Source organism: Anser anser (genome assembly GCF_964211835.1).
Source record: "Anser anser genome assembly, chromosome: Z".
NCBI lineage: Eukaryota > Metazoa > Chordata > Aves > Anseriformes > Anatidae > Anser > Anser anser.
The window spans coordinates 63,363,215-63,383,693 of NC_139723.1; the positions used below are offsets into that span (position 1 = coordinate 63,363,215).

The 20,479-nt window shown below is 37.0% G+C and overlaps 1 protein-coding gene across 9 annotated transcripts in view; it reads right to left on the reverse strand.

The window, feature by feature from the left end:
• DMGDH (dimethylglycine dehydrogenase) overlaps positions 1–20,479 on the reverse strand; it is an 88,449-nt gene that overhangs the window by 11,391 nt on the left and 56,579 nt on the right. For all 9 annotated transcript variants that reach the window (XM_083819051.1, XM_083819049.1, XM_083819050.1 and 6 more), the window contains 7 exons: positions 20,076–20,245; positions 19,788–19,941; positions 18,712–18,877; positions 15,566–15,696; positions 13,130–13,347; positions 12,102–12,259; positions 10,985–11,044 (listed from right to left, as the gene is read on the reverse strand). In XM_083819051.1, the coding sequence (XP_083675177.1) occupies positions 10,985–11,044; positions 12,102–12,259; positions 13,130–13,347; positions 15,566–15,696; positions 18,712–18,877; positions 19,788–19,941; positions 20,076–20,245 (1,057 nt within the window). The remainder of the gene's footprint in view (positions 1–10,984; positions 11,045–12,101; positions 12,260–13,129; positions 13,348–15,565; positions 15,697–18,711; positions 18,878–19,787; positions 19,942–20,075; positions 20,246–20,479) is intronic.

Below are 20,479 nucleotides of genomic sequence, written 5' to 3' on the forward strand. Positions count from 1 at the left end.
CTGTTTATCAGGTGGTCTTTCCAAGTCTTCTCTGTACCCCTCCCCGCCACTGTAGGGATGGAGGAAAGCATGACCTGTACTCCCACTCCATCTACTAATCGTCCCAGTCCCCTAAAGTCCCGTTTGATAGCCTTCAGGCTTCTCTCTTCAATATCATCTCTGCCAGCCTGGACTATCAAAAGAGGATAGTAGTCAGAGGGGCAAATCAGGTTGGGAAGCTTTCTGACAATGATGTCCCTGACCCTGGCACCAGGGAGGCAGCAGACTTCCCTATGGGTAGGGTCAGGTCAACAAATAGGGCCCTCTGTTCCCCTGAGAAGGGCGTCGCCTACAATCACCCTTCTTTCTTTCTTAGTGGAGGCAGTCCTGAGGTGTGGAGTCGACTTCTGGCATCCTCCTGGGTAGACTGTTCACCTCATCCACACCCACCGGTCTCTCAAGCTCCAGGGCCTCAAACCTGTTGTGTATGGGCACCTGGGGAGGCAGGGCCGCTAGGGAGAGGGGTTGCCTGCGACGTCAAACAGGGACCTGTTTCCATTCCTCCTCATCTCCTAGGTACGTCTTGTTCAAGTTCACATATGTCTGTGTACAGGCTCTGACGAAACTATTAATGCACTGATGAATTTTGAAAGATTGGACTATGCAAGCAATTGTACAAAACAGCTGATGTCGCGAACCAGCTAAGGACAAGTTAGACTGAAAATCATTGTGGATCAACTGAAGATAAAGGCTGATGCCCCATTTTGGGGAAAGGCAGCATGAAATACAGTCCAGATCAGAAAAAGACAGTACTGTGAGGATTGACTTGAGAACTCTCAAGATGCGTTGGAAAAATATAAAGCAAGGCTCTCAAATCAGACAGGAAGTAGCTACTGGGTAGTTCCTTGTCACTTTTCACAGAATTGCTTTTGTGTTACACAGGAATATTTATGACAGGAATAACCTACAAGTAGAAACACAAATGAGATGGTATACCACAGCATGACACACAGACTAAAATGCTTTTCATTAGACAGAGAGATACCTAAGAAGCAAATATACTACAGGTGAAGTTAGCGCTGAATCAACCCCTTCCTGAACATGCCAATGTAGCACTTGGTATTTAGTCTCAAGGAATCTAACTGTGGAACTAAACACAAGTATTCAAATAAAATGGCACGTGACCTAGGGCCTCCATCTGCTGAACCAGGAGAAGATAGGTCTCCCTTCAGTCTCATATCCTATTTACAAGCCCAGTGTGGATGTTACGGCTGGCACATTAAGGCATCTAAAATGGCAGTAGGAATGTCTTTAAATCCCCATCCTTAGGTCTCTTAGTAATGTCAGAGTGGTGTCATACAGGACTCTCAGAACTAGCTTCTGACTGTATTATTTTGCTAGATTAATTAATTAAAATAATTAAATTCTTCTAATTTATGCCCTTTTCCTCTATTGAGTCACCCTCCAGTTTTGCAAAACCAAAAAGAATTGTAACCCACAACTTCGGGAATGTGGTATCACATATCATTGACATAGTTCTGTACTGACAGTATGGATTCTTTTTTGTGGAGTATTCATGTACTTGTAAATGCACGGATGTAGAGAGAGATGAAAGCCCATTAAAACATGTATCATTTTCATGGGTTTTCGTGTGTGTTTTCTTTTTTTAATTCAAAGTTTCTGCTTAATTTTTACCTCTGTAATTTCATATTTTCAAGTGGAAAAATATTTTCTATAAAGGTTAATGCAGCAATCATAACCAGAGCCTTGAATATGACCTGGTAGCATATGAAGTGCTGCTTTAATGGGTCATTTGAGATTAACTATATAGATGACAGTTAACTCCTGTTAACCTACTTGTAATCTTGATAGTGACAGCAAAAAATAAACAAATAAATAAATAAATTTGACTTTAAGTTGTTAATTACCTTTTAGATATAGAAACAATTACGGAAAATTCTAAGCAGCTTGCCAGTTTTAGAATCTATGTATTTCTGGAACGTTCTTTGCCTATTCATTACAGATACAAAACGAAATTCTTGCCCAGTTAATTTCTGCTAGGCCAGGCTTTTGACCCAGATCACTGTGTAGTCCTTATGCTACCTGGAGATAGATCTGGGGGCTTTCATGCAATGGGCTTGTTCTGCGTGGATTTATATTCCTTGAAGTTTAAAAATTTTCTTGTCTTTTTAGAATTCAGGCCTGCAAAAATAACCCAGAGGTACAGACTCTGCAAAATACATACACACCCACAACCACACAGTCTGCAAAAATGAGTATATAAATGTATGTGTACATACATACATGAACATACACTTATATGAATGTTATATGAACATAGCTAAAAATCTATGACTGGACATATGTGTATATATAATATACATCTCTGAATATATACATATGTATATATATACATACACACACACACACACATTTTAAAAACATTTAAAACAACCTCTTAAGAAATTACAGCTATATGAATACAACTAAATCAGTCTTCTTATTCTACAGTTTGTGGGTATCCACATCAATTGTACTGACCACATTTCCACCATTATTCATTTTTGATTTATGAGCAAGTGTATGTGTATGTGTGTGTGCATGAGGTTGTTCATTCCAATCCAAACAGTATTTTGGAAATTGACTCATTCGAACTCATAGTGTCTATTCTTGGTAACTGCTTCCTGTTTCTAGAAGAAGAATAGTCAGTCTGTTTCTATTTCTTTTAGGTTGTCACACTAAACGTAATGCAAGATGAAATCCCATTCAAAACAACATAAATCACTAATAGAAATATTCTGAAAAAGAGAAACAAAGAAAAAGGAAGAAAGAAGAAAACAACAGAAACAAAGAACAGAAACAAAGGGAAACACCAAACAATTCCAACGTCAAGTGTCAAATATAAATGAGCTCCTATTGTTCCTATATAATCACTTGACATGGAGAAACAATACAAAACTTTTACTACCTAGTATAACAAGAGTCTCATTAAGCTAAGCCTAAAATACAGAAGAATTTTCATTATCTTGGCAAGAGTTCCCAAAGCATTAAGATGGGGCAGATGTAATGTTTTTCACAGTAAGTAAAAACACTTCTTAGAAGCGAGAAACAGACAACATTTATGACTTAGCTGTATGATTTTTGAGTGCATTTTGACAGACAGAAGCAAAAAAGAAGGGTTGTGATTTTTACTTTATGTACTGGTATTAAGAAAAAATTGTATCACAAAGACAAATCAGTTAAGATTTTCAAATAGCATATAGCTTCAGGAAGCCCATAGATTATCTCATCTATCACCATATCAAAGAGATATTTTTGCCTTACCCTTCTCCTCATCAGGCTTTCATATTGCAACAGTTACCAAGTGTTTACTAGCACAAGATAAAACCACTTTTTTTTTTTTAAAAAGACATTAGGAGACATTAACCAATTAGGTGATTTGAGGCACAGTGTTATATCCTGAAAAGTTTAATTTAGTTCAAATGTGTTTCAAATGTGCTTGATTTGCAAGGCGTACAGATACTATTTCTAATTCTTCATTAAAATCTCTTGTTGCTTATGGGATGCAAAAAATATAAATTACCTATAAAACTTTCAATTTTCTTTTTTAAATTGTGCAGCTTAATAGAATTAAGTGTGGGTTTCTAGGAAGACAAATGTCATATCCCTTCAACATTAATTGGAAGGAAAGATATGCAAATATCTTTTAATAACAAAGTATTGTAATTTATTTGGTATCCTGCTTATGAATGTGGGCTTGAAGCCAAATTATGTACACAAAGCCACCCAAATGAGTTAGGCTGCACCAACAGCTGCTGCAATCTGCTATAACCATTGCATTACAACACACTGGAGACAGCATTAATGCAATATTTTGAAATTAATTATTTTTACTTGGATGCTCTTGAATTATTTCAGGGTATCACTCCAAATGATATCAAAGGGTGACAACTGAGGATCATTTTACTCCACAGGTAGCAAACATCTGATAATTTTATTTTTCTGCAGCAAACCAAAGCTGCAGTTTACACTACACAAAACAGTTTTCAAAGGGATTTATGGACAGTCAGTATGTATGGCACCTGCATCACTGCATCTTTCATTCAATCTGTCTAAGTCCTTCTTGTATGCAAATGACCAGCTCTAAGAAATTGGTATTAAATAAACTGCTGATGAAAGGTTGAATTATTTTGGCTCACAATTCCTAGCTCAGTGGTTGTCTATTTTGTTATGTGATCCAATGAACACAGAGGGAGTGACCTAGGAGTGAATTTTATACAGATAACAAAATCACTGGAGATATTTTTCCACTGTATTTCATGCTCTGTGTAAATTAATGGGATAAATCTTCTGTTTTCATGACCCTCTGTACACCAGATGAAGTAGCAACAGAATATGATAGAGTATTATATAGAGTATTCCACACCTAAATCTTAATTTGAATAAGGACAGGATTTAGGTGGAAAGGTACGTTGAATAAATGTTATAGGCATATAGAGTGAAAGTGAGAGAGGGAAAAAAAAAAAAAGTTGTCCTCAAATACACTGGATCTAGTACCTCTTAACTGTCACTCTATTCTTTTTCATATCCTTCTACCTTTCCCCAACCACATTATCCCTTCTTAAGTAAAATCTCTTTCTTCTCCCCTCTCTCCTTTTCTTGCTTGGAGAAGAGGTGGTACAAAACATAGCCTTGTTCCAGGTTGTGGAGTGGGGTCAGTAATCACTGCTATGTTCATTCCAGTCTGAACAGGAGGGATGCGAGTCACAGAAAGGGAAGGATGGACAGACATTGACAATAAAGGGGAATTAACAGAAGCTGTAACAGGTTGGCCTGTCCAGCACTGAAGGGCTTGAGCTGTGCTCCCTGCACACTCAGTCAGCAAATCGAGACTGCATTATATGCTTTATACTGCAAGAAGAAACAAGAAGATAAAAATCAATCACTTGCTATGATCTTCCAAATATGGTTCCCATTTTAAAGTCAGTGGTTGTTTAAATAAAACAAAATTCAATTAAAAATTGGAAACATGCAAATGGATAAAAGAGGTTGTTTTTCTGGTAACCCCTTTTCACTCCTTGCCTCCAACCCTCTGAAACCTATGAGTCTCCTGCAGGTGAAAGGTTTTGATTTCATAACACTGCTTAACAGTGCTACAAGCTACATGATCTAAGTGTAGAGTCAGAAAGTAGTACCAGATCATAACGACAGCATTTCACACTCATGATGATATAAATGACTACGTATGCTTCAATGCTGCAGAGAATCAGAGCCAGCATGTACATCTTACTTTCTGCCAGTTCAACTCTTTTGTTGTTCTTTCTCAAAACTGCACTTGTAAAACGATGACAATAACTTTTTTTCCTAAAAATATTCATTGTTCTGTGCTTTACAAAAGCAGAACACACCACTTTAAACTGTGGTAACACTATGAGTTGGACTGACACAACTGAGGGGCAGTTCTGGCAGAGTGGAAAGGAGGGAGACAAAACAACTGTAAAGAGAAGGGCGTGAACATGTAAGACTGAACTTGCTACTTGAACTTGACAAAGGAATAAAATGGTGGAGGCACAATTTAAAGCTGTTTGTCTTAGTTTCCCATGGGATAAAAAGTCATGTATAGTTGTGCTGGAACCTAGGTCAATGTTCAGGAACTGTATCTTTGATTTACAGTTATTCACCATCTGCATTCTGCTGGGGATGTCACTCAACTTCTATTCATAAAAAATAAGGAAGCAACTAAACGCTCACATGTCCAGTAGGTGCAAACATAAAAGCCACCATAGAAATCCAATGTAAAAGTTAGAAGAGATAGACACTTGTTATCTTAGAAGCATTGTTTGACATCCAAATGCAGGCAGTCACTGTGCAGGCTTGGTAGAGATGAGACAGAAATAGTGAGAAGTCAACAGGGAAAGAAGCCAAAATGAAGCAGAATGCTAAAAAAATTGAAAGAAAGGAAGGAAGGAAGCGCTGGTATAGTGGTATAGTGGGCCTAAGAAAAGAAAGAGCAAAGGGAGCGAGATTGTGGGTAATGTGTAATCTAGAAAGAACACAGATTAGAAAAAAAAGAAATGGTGAATCACAGAACCATTACAGTTGGAAAAGACCTCCAAGATCATCTAGTCCAACCATCACCCTACTGCCATTGTCACCCACTAAACCATGTCCCTAAGCATCACGTCCAACCTTTCCTTAAACACCCCCAGGGACGGTGACTCCAACACTTGCCTGGGCAACCCGTTCCAGTGCCTGACTGCTCTTTCTGAGAAGAAATGTCTCCTCATTTCTAACCCAAACTTCCCCTGGAGCAACTTGAGGCCATTCCCTCTAGTCCTATCACTAGTTATCTGCGAGAAGAGGCCGACCCCCAGCTCCTCACACCTTCCTTTCAAGTAGTTGTAGAGAGCAATGAGGTCTCCCCTGAGCCTCCTCTTCTCCAGACTAAACAACCCTAGTGCCCTCAGCCGCCCCCCATAGGACTTGTGTTCCAGGCCCTTCACCAGGCCTTCACCAGGACCTTGGCCATGTTGAACCTCATCTCATCAGCCTCTGCCCATCGACCCAACATGCCCAGGTTCCTCTGCAGGGCCTTCCTACCTTCCAGCAGATCAACACTTCCCCCCATGTTGGTGTCATCTGCAAACTTACTGAGGGTGCATTCAATTCCCTCATCCATAACATCAATAAAGATATTAAAGAGGATGGGGCACAACACCAAACAAATAAATTGCCCCAGTAAATAAACAGGAATTCAATAAAGAAACACTGTCTCTGATAAAGATATTCCTACTAGTGGAAACAAATACTAAATATTAGCTAACGTCTCACACTGAAGCCTGGAAGAGTACATTAGAACGGAATCCAAAGGGTTTTTCCATCATCTGCTGCATTTCCCTCCCAGTGATCTGTTGCTGCAGACAGTGCCCAAGAGATGGCAGTCTTGTACATAGTATAGCAAGTAATAAAAACAAAAACAAAACAAAACAAAAACAAACAAAAAAAACAGTTAAATATGGAATTTTGTAGCAGTATACTCCTAAAGATTGTTGCCACTACTGGATTCACGTGGAAAATCGTTCTGAAAGAGTTCCTTGTTTTTCACTCTAATATGAAGTTTATTGGGTCCTCTATGCTCAATAGAAAATCAGGCTGTTTTAAGAATAAGCTACTAACAATCAGCCACTTGAGAAAACTGCAAATGCACATGTTCGCAGATTTTGAAGACACAAGCATCTTCTGAAAAGATGAAGGAAGTAATATTTTTTCTGTATGTCTGTAGTGAACATAATAATTGGTTAGAACTTTAAAGTATGGTAAGAAAATATTTTCTAACATAAGGATGGTGAATTGTTAGACTAGACTGCCCAGGGAGACTATAGTACCTTCAGGACTGGGAGGGCTCTTTAATTTTACGCACAAAATTTTATACATACAGCAAGGTAAACAAAGCATGAGACTCTGGAATTAACATATGGTAATTGCTTATCTTTTCTATGGTATTTGACAAAAGAGTTACATTTAAACCATGATTTTGAGAAATAAAAAGCATTTAGAGGTGATATACCACCTGAACCATATAAAATATAGCTCTGACCACCTGAACCATTCAAAGTTCAAATGTCAGGTGGAACTAAAACGGTAGCCTGGTATATGAAGCAAAAAGAGTTGCAACTTTTTCTTTTCTAAAGATATCCTGTGAATTTCCTGCCACAAAGTCAATTAGGACCCTATGGAATATTTAGTAGCAGTGCTTATTCATGAGAAGAAATATTAGTGAGTGAGGCTGTCTAACAAAGAACATTTAGTAAAACCAGATGAATAAAAAGATAACAGGTATTAAAAAAAAATCCCACCCCTGAAACGGGAGATTTTCTTAAGAATTTATGAAGATGACGTGCCCACTAAATTGGAAATCCTACTACCATACGATCTAATCACAGACCATCCTGCTCATCTGAGCAAGCAGCTAACACCATCAGAAGAAAGGAGTACTAAGCAGAAGCCAGAGGAAGATATATAGAACAATACCATCTCTCTAGTCTTACTGATAAAATGAAACTTGCCACAGAAATCTTGAGGAAACAGGTTTACTTGCTGTTATGCTATAATAGATTGTGAAGAAAAAAAAAAATCAACTTAAGCTTTGAAGATTTTTCTCCCGCTACTCATCACAAATAAAATTACTAGTCTATATGTACCTGAAGATAATGTATACACTAAAATATTTAAACACAGAGAAATACAAGAATTTTATGGGGAATTTACATCTCTTCATATATATTTGCCAGACATTTGAATGTCCTTTTGTGGAAATTAAAATAATTCTGATCGTATTACCTTCCTTGGCATTTGGTGGTTCATTCACTTTAATCTGTTTATGAGCTGTTTACATTTTCCATGACGTATCACTCAAGATTCACGCATATTGAAGTTAAGTCTTTCTGCCCATTTTGTGAGCTATTTCAGCTACTTGTTGCACAGTAAGAAGCATTCTCTAATAACTAGCTGAATAGTTTATTTTGGTTTTAATTTACAGAAATAATCCCTCTCTCCAGTTGGGGGTGAATAGTTAAAGGAATAATCCCTGTCAGAAATTTCCTGCACACCAAGAATGCAAACAGAAGAATTTGTTGCTTATCTCATGGACTTTTTTAAAAAAAAAAGTTTACTTGACAATAGGAGCAAGCGATAATGAGAGGTCTATGCCATGACGAATGGACACCAAACCAGAGGCAGAGAATTGTAACTAAAAATGGGACTCACAACCCCAAGCTGCCAAGAAGCAGAGTAAACAATCTCACATGGCGCTTCATGCTACAGTGTTTAGACTGCTTCCAATATCTGAGTTAACTCAGGTACCTCCGCAGTGTCAACATGCAGTCACAACTGCCCTCTTCTCTGAGTCAATAAATAAGCATCAATTATTTCCTTCTTCACATTAGTTCAAAAATACTGGCAAATGTTTAGGCATCTGTATCTGTGTTAGAGGTTCACTTCACATGTATTTGTCTACCGTGATAAGTAGCCATGCAGAGAAGAGTGCAGAGCAGTAAAGAAAGAATTGCTTCATGCACATTAGTGCCTTTGCATGTTCTGCATGGGCATTTTGGCATATAAACTTCCCCTGCCTATGGCTGCTTTCCTACCTATACTTAAAACAAAACAAAACAACCAAACAAACAACGAAACAAAAACAGGCATATCAAATGGAAGTGCAGAGAAAAACAAGTAGCAATAACATTATTTTCCATTGCATCTCTCTGCTAATGCTCTCCTCAAGATGGGAAATTCCTTGATGGTTAAATAAAACATTATCCTCACACACAAGGCTCCTTATTTCCTTTGCATATGACATTTCCTCTGACCAGGGCAAAATTACACAACCCAATGGAGACAGCTATAGCTTGACTACATGTAGGAAGGGCCACTGTCATCCATTCCAGTGGATGAGCTCCATAGTTGGGCAGGAATAACTTCAGAAGTTGTGTTTCAGGCTAGAGCACACACTGATGTTAGACTGGGGCAAGAATGGATATTTTATCAATCCTGCATTAAAGCAATCACGATTTAACACATACAGAGAGGTTCAACACTTTGAGAGTAAAAGCATATTCCTGTGTTCATTCCTCTTATAACCAGTACACTCCTCACATATAGACAAAAGCACCATTTTATGTTTAACTTGAGTCTGCAATTCTTGCCTACCCAAAGATAAAGATCTATAGCTTATTTGGAGCTGTAACTTAAAGTTTGGGATTCTTTTTATCAGTTCCACAGTGCCTCCATATGACATAATAAAAATTATCAAGTGTCATATATTATCTGATTTAGTATCCTTTTCAGGTATAAGGAAAATGTAAATAAAAATATAATTTGTCCCTGTATTACACTAAATCATTATAAAAAATGAATACTTCAGAACAACTACTTTTTCTTCTTACTCTCCCTTATGTAAAAACATTGGCACTTTCTCTATTTTACAGATGAAATTCCGAAGCTAAAGATTAAATCACAACTATCCCCTAATTCAGGGCACCTAATGTGAAATACCTAAGACCTGGTTTTTAGGTTAGAAACTTCACGTCTACTGTGCAGGTAACAGCTGTGTGAGTCATTAAGCTATCTGGTAGCAACAAATGGCATTAGAGCTGCACAGCAAAGGTTTCACAGTGTTTTATCGAAAATTCTTCTTTTTGACAGAGTTTGGACACATGGTTTGTTTTTTATTTGGACTAGAAAGGAAAATTATAAGCAAATTCTCTATCTATTAGAGTGCAATAGAGTTTGATTTCCTAAAATATTAATATCATATGAAAATGGGGTTGTTAATAAAGGGAGATAGGATAATAAGTTTTCACTTTTATCACACATTTAAATTCAACTAGTCTCATTCTCTGAAATTCAAATCAGACAGGAACAATTTATGATGGAGGATCACTTCAGAAATTCTATCAAGAACTACATTTTTTTACCAAAATGCGAACTTATATTTGACTCAAATCTGAGTTGTCAGTCAGCAGTTCTTCTGAAAAATCCATTGTTTTTTTTTCAGTGATTCCTCTACCAAAGTGATAGGCAGAGATAAAGGTGCTACAGACAACTCCTTTAACAAGACTAAGCAAGTTAAATGTTTTCATAATATGAACAGGCTTGTTCAGCTTTTATATGGGTAATATATGCTTGCAAAAGCACGTAATAAATTTCTCTAGAAAAATAAACCACACTCAAAGAGTTATTTTGATACAGATTTAAATTAAATTAAATTTATTACTTAGATTTACTACTCTCAAATTTCTGGTCTAAGATATAATTTTGTTACCAAGAAGCATGTAAATATACATGTATTTAAGATACTTCATAATTATTCTCGAATAATGTGAAAATAGTTAGTTCATTTTCTAATACCTATTCTATTCTACAGATAATTACATTTTTCTTTTCATACACTTAAAGGAATAACCTTGTACATAATGGAACACTTTAAAAATCATAGGACATATACCTTGTTTAGCTTTACAAAATATTCCAATCCAGCTTCCAAGGGATTTGTGTCACAGTTCATCTGTTAAAAAAAAAGAAAAAAAGCCATCTATACATGAGGGACTGTCACAGGTTTTACTTTCATTATTATTATTATTATTATTATTATTATTATTATTATATGCATTCTTATTTTTACTCCTGGGTCAATGTCATCTACACTACAGATGTGCAGCCTCCATTTTAATACACCATAAATTTCCTATATGTGATCTGAAGCAGAATATCTGCTATTATCCTTAATATAAAGCACAGATTTGTAAATCATTCTCTTAACTTTCAGTATGCAAAGTAATACACACTTCAATAAGAAACAAGACTCTGGAACCTGCAGAAGCCTGAATAACTGAAGTATAAACATTAACTGTAACACACCAAAATGCCTTAGCTGGAGATGAAAATAAAATACAATGCCAGCTATTTTTATCACCTTCCCATCAAGGGGAAGAGGGACATATGGTTTGTTAGGCAGCAAGAATGAAAGTAGTTATACATGGAAAAAGAGAAGGGATTCCCAAATGCCCAGCATTTCACCTTCGTGAATTCTTTCCTTTCCAAAGAATTAGAAAAAAAATCAGGTAAGTGGAAATTATAATGGTTTTCCACAAATTCTCTAGCTCCCCTGAGTAGTTCTTTACTGTGGATGAGCAAATTCAGCAAAAAGAAGCTAATGGGAAATGAAAAAGTTCCAAACATATTATGAAGCAAAAATAATTGGCCTCTCATGACATAGTTACTACAAAAATAAAACATTTTCAGAACCTATCAGCCAAATCTTTGATTTCAGAAGACTAGAGCTCAGCAAAACCCTCATAATTTTGCACAAGATATAAAAACATCAGAGAATCAGCATAAGTGCCTCTTTACCAGTAATTAAATGTTTGTAGTAGTTATCTTTATTTAGAAAAGACACTGTTCAGAATAACAGTTTTTTCCTGTTCAAAGTAAATTTTATTTTCATGCTAAACTTAGAAACTGGAACAAATACCATCTTTGTTAAGTCTAAATATAAGCTGTATAGTCATAATGAAATAAAGAAAATAAACAGAGAGAATAATTAAAAAGTTTTATTTCCTGACCTCTGCCCCCCAGGCTCGGAAGCCCTTTTCTAGCCTTAAAGCATTCAGAGCATATGTTCCAAAGTTGTCAATTCCCTCTTTCTGGCCAGCTTCCATGATTGCACTGTAAAGAGCTACAGAGTCTTCTTTTCTATGATACAGCTCCCAGCCCAATTCACCTGTTTGACAAACAAGACTAGCAGTTTAATCAACTCAACAATGAAACAATCCTAATAAATGCAGTCTCTTCACTGGTAAAAGTGGGGATCACTGCTGTGTTAATTCACATTAGAGGGTCAATTCTGCAATCATATAGAAAGTCAAATTCCCTGCAGGAACCAAAATAGGATTCATGCCCTAGATCTTAAGCAGAGGCACTATTATTCTAATTTAAACTGTAACTGAAATTTACATGGAAGGGGGAGGGGGAGAAGAGGACAATAAAACATAACTGGTAAGGAAAGGTCATGTAATGAAGTCAATTAGCAATTAAGTTTAAAGGCATTACAAGCAGATGATGAGTTGGCAAATGAACAGCAAATGTAACTGAGTGTAAATAATAAAGTGAGCATGTTTCGTCATATTTACTACACTTCAGCTGCTTCAGAATGCTCTGAATTCAGTTCATTGCAGTAGAGATGGACATAAAAAGAAATAAAAAGTAACCGAGAAAAACAAATACTCAGCACTTCAGTGTTACATTTTCAAAGCACTTGACAAACAATAACATACGGTAATCCAAAAACAATTCCTGACGTTGGTTTTGCAGCAAATACCACAGAGGTTATCAGAACTGGCCTTTTGTTCTGTAAAATAAATATTTACACCATAGGGTATTCTAGAGAAAACGGTCTTGGAAAATTTGGAACAGACCATGACCAGAACACATCTGAAAAATCAATGTACTGCATTTCCTCACACTTTTAAAAATAAAGTGTGGTGAACCTACTACCTATGAATACATATTGAGATGTATTTTTCAATCTATTTTTAGTTATATTTTTTGGCCTCTTTCCTTCTTTATTCTGTCTTTCTTCTCTATCACTTACCTGTGTATGATATCCTAATGGCAGTAACAGCAATATCAGAGAGTTTCAAATGTTTAGACTGGAGAAACTTAAATGAAACGTCACTCAGATCCTCAGCTGTCAACTTCTGGAGGACCTGTCGTGCATATGGACCCGCTACACCAAGTACTCCCATCTCATCTGTCACGTTTTCTATTTCAACTTTGTATCCACCTCTCACTATCTCCTCTTCTATCCATCTGCATGTAAAACACAACAGTGATGTTAGCTTTATGAATTAAAAATAACTGATTCATATAAACATTAAAAATGCAGGGGGTTTTTTGGTTGTTTTTTGTTTGTTTGTTTTTTTGTTTGTTTTGTTACTGTTCATCTTCTGTTGGGATAACTGGTATAGGAACTCAGGTGTCTGTGGTACAGTAAGGAAAGTTCAGAATTTAAATTGGTGGAATCCCAAAGTCCCAGAATGGCTGAGAGTGGAAGGGACCTCTGGGGGTCATTTGGTCCAACCCCTGCCTCAGCAGAGACACCCAGAACAGGTTTACCAGGACCATGTCCAGGCAGCTTTTACATATCTCCATGGAAGCAGACTCCACAACCTCTCTGGGCCACCTGTGTCTGTAACGCACACTATAGGCTCATGTTCACCTCGGTGTCCACCAGGACCCCTGGGCCTTTTCTGCCAAGCTGTTTTCCAGGTGGCTGGCCCCCAGCATTTATTAATGCAAGAGGTTGTTCCTCCTCAGGTGCAGGACTCTGCATTTCTTGTTGAACATCATGAGGCTCCTGCCAGCCCATTTCATCAGCCTGCTGAGGTCCCTCTGGATGGCAGTACAACACTCTGGCGTATCAGTCACTCCTACAGCTTTATGTCATCTGCAATCTTGCAGCGGGTATACTCTGCCCCATCATTCAGATCATTAATGAAGATGTTATACAAGACTGGACCCAGCATTGACCCCTGGTACGCCACTGGTTACTGGCCTCCAACTAGACTTTGCACCACTGACCACCACCCTCTGGGCTCAGCCATTCAGACAGTTTTCAATCCACCTCCCTGTCTGCCTATCTAGCTCGTACATCAACAACTTGTCTACAAGGATCTTAGGGGGGACAGTGTAAAAGGCCTTACTGAAGTCCAAGTGGACAATATCCACTGCTCTCCCCTCATCTACTAGGCTAGCCATTCCATCATAGAAACTTATCAGGTTGGACAAGCATGACTTCTTGGTGAATCCATGCTGACTACTTCTTTTCTATTTCCAAGATAAGAAAAAGAAGTGATATCCTACGACTGAACAGAGATCTGCCTTTGGATTCAGAATGTGTTAATAAAACTCGACATACTAAAAGATACAAATACATCGAACGTAAGAAACCTCAAGATAAATTTCTGTGTTAACAGAAATGTACAAATGGGATTGTTGCTTCCTGAACATAGTATTTACAGTACTGCCGGGAAGTTTAGTTTTGAGTCTTGCTTTAATCAAATGCATCATCTGGGCACTGTCTTTCAGGAATCTCACAAAATAAATAAAAGGAATGTATTTAAAATAATATAAATTACTGATTTGTTAAAAAGTGTTTAAAGATTTCAGCACCAGGGGAGTACCAAATAGGATGGCAGAAATTCTTTAAAAGTAAATACAGTAGGCCTACCCTTTTTTACTTGCATTTGGTTCCTGAATGTGCCAATGGTTCATTGGTTCAATACACAAGCAGTGTATTATCCGTCATGTGTTAGGGTAGCAAATTCCAGTCTTTTATGTATAGATTCATTTTGAAGAACTGATTTTTCATCAATCTCCCATAAGAAAAAAAAAATCTTTTTTTTTTTTTTCAGTATGTGTGTACAGCCACTAATAGCCTTAGAAATGTTCCAAGGCTTCCAATGTGCATGTAATTGAAAAAGCAAATGAAAATAAGTCAACCTGCAACTGCTTCTAGCTCCTTTCTTTCTTTTATTTTGCTTTGTGACACCAGAGCCCAAAGCAGAGAACATTATCACAGTATCAGGAAGACTGTATTACCCATCTCTGCTGGCCAGGTCAGTGTCTCTGGGGTCAACCATGTTAAAAGGCAATTTTCTTTTTTTACATAAGAGAAAACACTAGAAAGGAACAACCGTGCTGTGTTCCACCATACAATGCCAAATACAAACAAGCTCAATAACAAAACAAGAACTACTCACACTAGAGTATATTACATATTACTATCAGTAAATTATCCTGTCCACCTTTTACACCAACAATTAATCCAGTATTCAACTGCTTATATTTCAGGATTCAGCTTGACTGAGTTTCTAAGAAACCAAGATCAATGAATAAGTAGAATTCTCTTGAACCTATTGCAAGGATTATTGAGTAATAATTAAGAATTTGGCACTTAATAAAAAAGATTTCTATATTAATGTGACTGTACAGCACTATGTACTTACTGTATCAAAAATAAACTCACCTCAGATCATGGAGTTCTGACCCTGAGCCAGTTACAAGCATAAATTCTCCTGGATACAATTGAGAGACTGTTAGCTCAGCATAAACTTTTCCTCTTGGTGTTAACATATGGCTTATATTTGTGGTACCAACCTACAGAAGAAAATTTTCAATTATTAAGGAGGCAAATTAAAACCTTTGAATTCTTAAACATTATAAAATATATGGAAATATACATTTACTTGAAAGAATAACTTTATATGTTTGTTCTGCTGTGCCTTAATAGGAGAGGTTACATACACAATTGGCCACGTTTAAGATTTACAATGGAAATTTCATATTTTTCTTCATAGCAAAAATGAAAATTTTGAAATGAGATAAATCAAGACCTTCATAAATATTTGTTATTTGTGTATTAGACAAGACATTCTCAATAATAGATTTTCAGTGCAAACAAAATCAATTTCAGTTTGTTTGCTGATCATCAGAATAAAAAATTCTACTTGTTATTGTCATAAATAATCTTTTTCAATCATGTGGTTGACATTTTCAGAGACAAAAAGTATAACATATCCTTTGCTCCTTACTTAAAGAAAAAAAGATATTGAGCTGGGTTATGCTTTTGTGGTCCTGATTTATGCACATTTTTCATATTTTATGCAGTTGTTGACTATTAATCTACATCTCTGTACATTTCGATCAGATACTGTGTAGAAATGTGATCTCTAAAGGCAAACTTTCAACAGCTACTTAGCTGTGGCTACAACACGTATGCATGTTCATACAGATACTATCCATACAAACAGAAATGTGAATGCACCATAGCTGTTGTTCTGGTCTGATTCCAGAGACAGAATTTAATTTCTTTCAACTCATTCTGTGTCCATAAGAACCTTGTCAATCACCCAACCAGGGGCCAGATTCCAGCCAATAAGTGGAAAAAGTAAAAATATTGCAGATACTAACATTCCTTTGCAAGGTCATGCTACATAAACACAGTTGTTGTTACACTACAGGTGCATAGCCAAATCTTCACAGTCTGATGCTAGTCACACCCAATCTGCTTGTGATAGAAGAGTATTTCCAGTAACTTCACTGCACTATTTTATGATGCAGACAAGCATGAATGGCACCAGAAATCAGACAGCTTAAATAATCTACTGTTGTGAAAGCTGGATATTTAAGTGGGCTCCTAAGCTGTTCATTTTGTTTGCTATCTTTCTTTTTAGCTTCAGCAACACTTATTAAATTCCATAGAAAGCACTCGATATGTCTTCATGGTTTCCTGTTTAATCTTGCTTTCCCTGCAACACATAAATCTATTCGGCAAGTGTTATCCATGCCAGCTGATGACACAGTCACCTCACCTCTAATCCAAACTATAGAAAAGACAAACATCAATCTATATTGCTATCACAAAATGAATACTGTAAAATATATGACTGTATGGCAGTTCAGGTTCTCTTTTCTGCCAAACCTATGGGACACCATTCTTGTGTATAGCCTTTCCATTCTGTTGGCTCTGACTCCATGAGTCCATATCTACCTCCATGACTGTAGTTTCAGTGTACTTAATGTTTCCCTATACTTACTTCCTCTGGTGTCTGAAGCAGATAAAACCATAATATACAGGGGAAAAAAAAAAAAAAAAAGAAAGGAAATAAAATCTGTGCTAAAATGACAGAATCCCACTTCAGAAAGGAACAATCTGCTAGCTGGAGGTGTATCTCTGAAGCTAGACATTCTGTGAGTGTTTGACAAAGCATGAAAACAAAAGGGACTTGTGGAGCGCTACCTGACTGGTAATGGGTCTGAGTCTTTACGTCCCACTACCCTTCTCTGACTCTTGCACTGTTCTGAAGTACAGTTGGAAGAGACACAGTGAACTGTTGCCATTCACAATAGGTCTCCTTCCAAACCTGATGGAGTAGCACTATTAAACACTAGCCAGCCAACCAGGCTGGTAGCAAGACCTTGTTGTTTTTTTGTTGTTGTTATTTTGTGTGGTTTTTTGTTTGTTTTTGTTTGTTTGTTTTGTTTTGTTTTGTTTTAATTGTTTTGAAACAGAAGTGCTGAGGTACTACAGGCCAACTCCTGTTCTCATCCCTGCCATCAGAGTGGTTCCAAAGAGTGTTTATCAATATGGTGGCAGGCACTTTGTATATATAAGTATAAATATACATAATAAATATACATATAACATATATAATATATATATATATATTTAAAAAAAAAAAAGAGAGGACTGAACTGAGGACCAAGAATCAGAAACCTGAGCTATGTTGTCAGTGTGCCATTTTCGGTAACAGGATCGTACTCTGAGGATCTTTGAGCAGAGTCAGACTTGTGAAGAAAGGACAGATGTGACTCTGAAAGATGAAAATGCTGAATATTTGCAACCCTGCCTGCTCTAGACAGGTAGCTATAAAACAGAGTAAGTGTGAGGGGAGTAAAAAATAAGCATGAGCACATTTAAAAAAAAATGTTCCTTTGGCCATCCAGGAAGAATACAAAATCCCTCTATGGTCAGGCAAGAGCACATCCCACTGCTATCCTCTGCTACTTAAAGCTGCCATAATGTGGCACAGTCTTAGGCAGGCAGTTCCCATGCAAGTCTTAGCATGGGAGTTATTCTTGTATGGGAGTAGCATGGGAGTATTATTGTAAAATAATTCCATGTATCATTCCTATGGTCCTCTTCATATCAAGATTTGAAACACAGGAAGTTCTGTCCGAACCTAAGAAAACATTTTTTAATGTCAAGGTGACAAAGCACTGGAATGAGTTTCCCAGGGATGTTTTGGAGTCTCCATCCTTGGGGATATTCAAAAAAAAACATTTGGACATAGTCCTAAGCGATCAGGTCTAGGTGACCTGCTTTAGGTTGGACAAGATGATGAGAATGAGGTCCCTTGAGCACCAGCAACTCTATGACTCAATGATTTGTGTCAAAAGGTACTTTTTCTTGGGACTATTTTAGTACAAACTCCAGTGTTTGTGCTCTTAACTGAGTAAAATGTACCTCCTGACACAGGAATTTCTCCAAAGGACCTGAGTGCTTGGTATCTGAAAGATATTATGACAACATTATGTCTCATTTTCCATTTCTGAAACAGATCTTTCTTTGTCTAAATCCTACATTAAAACAGTTATCATCATCCCATTTACCTTTGGAACAACATTTGCAAATAGGTGATCCAGCAGCTTAACAGAATCAGTGCCTTTTACTTTAAACTTGCCAAATGGTGACAGGTCAATTACACCAACTTTTTCCATAACCTGTTTATACTCACGACCCACTGGGTCAAACCAATTTGTGCGACGAAAGCTGGGTCTGAAACAGAGCATTTATAGACATAAAACACAATTTGGCCATTTTGTGCTCTTTTCAGCAAAATGTAGCCTTCAGTTTCATCAGTTTAAAAATCATTCAAAAGATTCAACTCTCCTAATTGTAGGTAGCTTACACAATATTTTCCTTGGACTAATATAGCTTAATTATTAAATCCTCTAACAACAGAAAAGATATGGGTTGATATTTTATCAACCACTTTGTAATAAACTGTGAACTGTTCAAATGTTGGAAGAAGTAGTAGTCTGTCATGTGTAAATTTACAGCATACTTTGTTGCTGAATCATTTATTTGATTTTATGGTGTCAAAGGCTTTATATCTCAACAGCAGAGTGTGTCTCCGTATTCCTTTATGAGCCTCATTTAGATTGGGACTACAGTAGCCCTGGGGAAAACATTTGCAGCGTGCTCCCTGATGTAAGCAGGTAGGCAGGCACAGAAAAAAAAAATAAAATAGGAAGGAAGACTGAACTTCTCCTTTCCTGATAATTATACAGACAGGAATGAGCTTTTTCATGAAAACATTACACTGCACCAAGGGAGAAAGTACAGATTTATTTATTTTTTCTATCTCTTTTGATAGAAAAAAAAAATCTCTTTTGATAGATTTTAGAACTTTTTTTTCTATCTCTTTTTTGAGGTAGGCTGCTTTCTAACACCCCATCTCTAGAACACCTACAAGTTAACTCGATCTGTGTTTTGCAATGTCTGCATTAACAGAATGAAATGGATTCTAAAATATGGAAAAAACAATAACAGATCTACCGAACAGATATCTTTTAGCAGAAATGAATGATAAATGTAAGATTTCCATTAAGTTTAACTCAGCTTGCCCTTGCTGACAATTTCTTAGGGGAAAAAAAAAAAGAAAAAAAAGTAATATTTCACTTACTTATATCCAATCTCATCTCCAGGTTTGTAAAACCAGTGGGGTTGCTCCCATCCTGCATGAAAGCCCATGGAACATTTTGACCTCAGCAAATCATAGAGGGCACCGGCTCTCTCTGTTGGTCTCCCAGCAAATCTTTCCTCTTTAGGGTAACCAACTAGGGAAGAAAAATAAATACTTTACCAGGACAGAACGCATAAAAAACATGTATGCAAACAGAGAAATCTAGAGGCAGGCTTTGCTGGAATTCATTTGCAGGATATAAACACAATTCAGAAAATATCTTCTTACCAATGTTATTAAAACCATAAGATTCTCTTGCTTTGGCTGCTGTGTATTCTGTGGTGGTCCACTTTCCATAGCGATTAGGGTCTAATTCTATCAGGTCAAATGGAGGTTCCCCCTCAAGGATCCAGTCACTCAAGTACTTTCCTATGCCCCCAGCATGTATAATGCCATACCTTAAAAACAGAAAAAGTCCTCAAGTGCTATGTCTTTTTTTTTTTTTTAATCAATACTAGCTTATATTACTAATACATCTCCTATTCCCTCCCCTCCCCCCTCTTTTTTGGTTTGTTCCATTTTGTCTTGTTTTCCAAGGTTATATGTGTTATTGACAGATAGTTCTACTGCACCACTGTCAGTAGCAGAAGTCCACTAAAGTATGGCAGTTATGGTGCTAAAGATTATAGAAA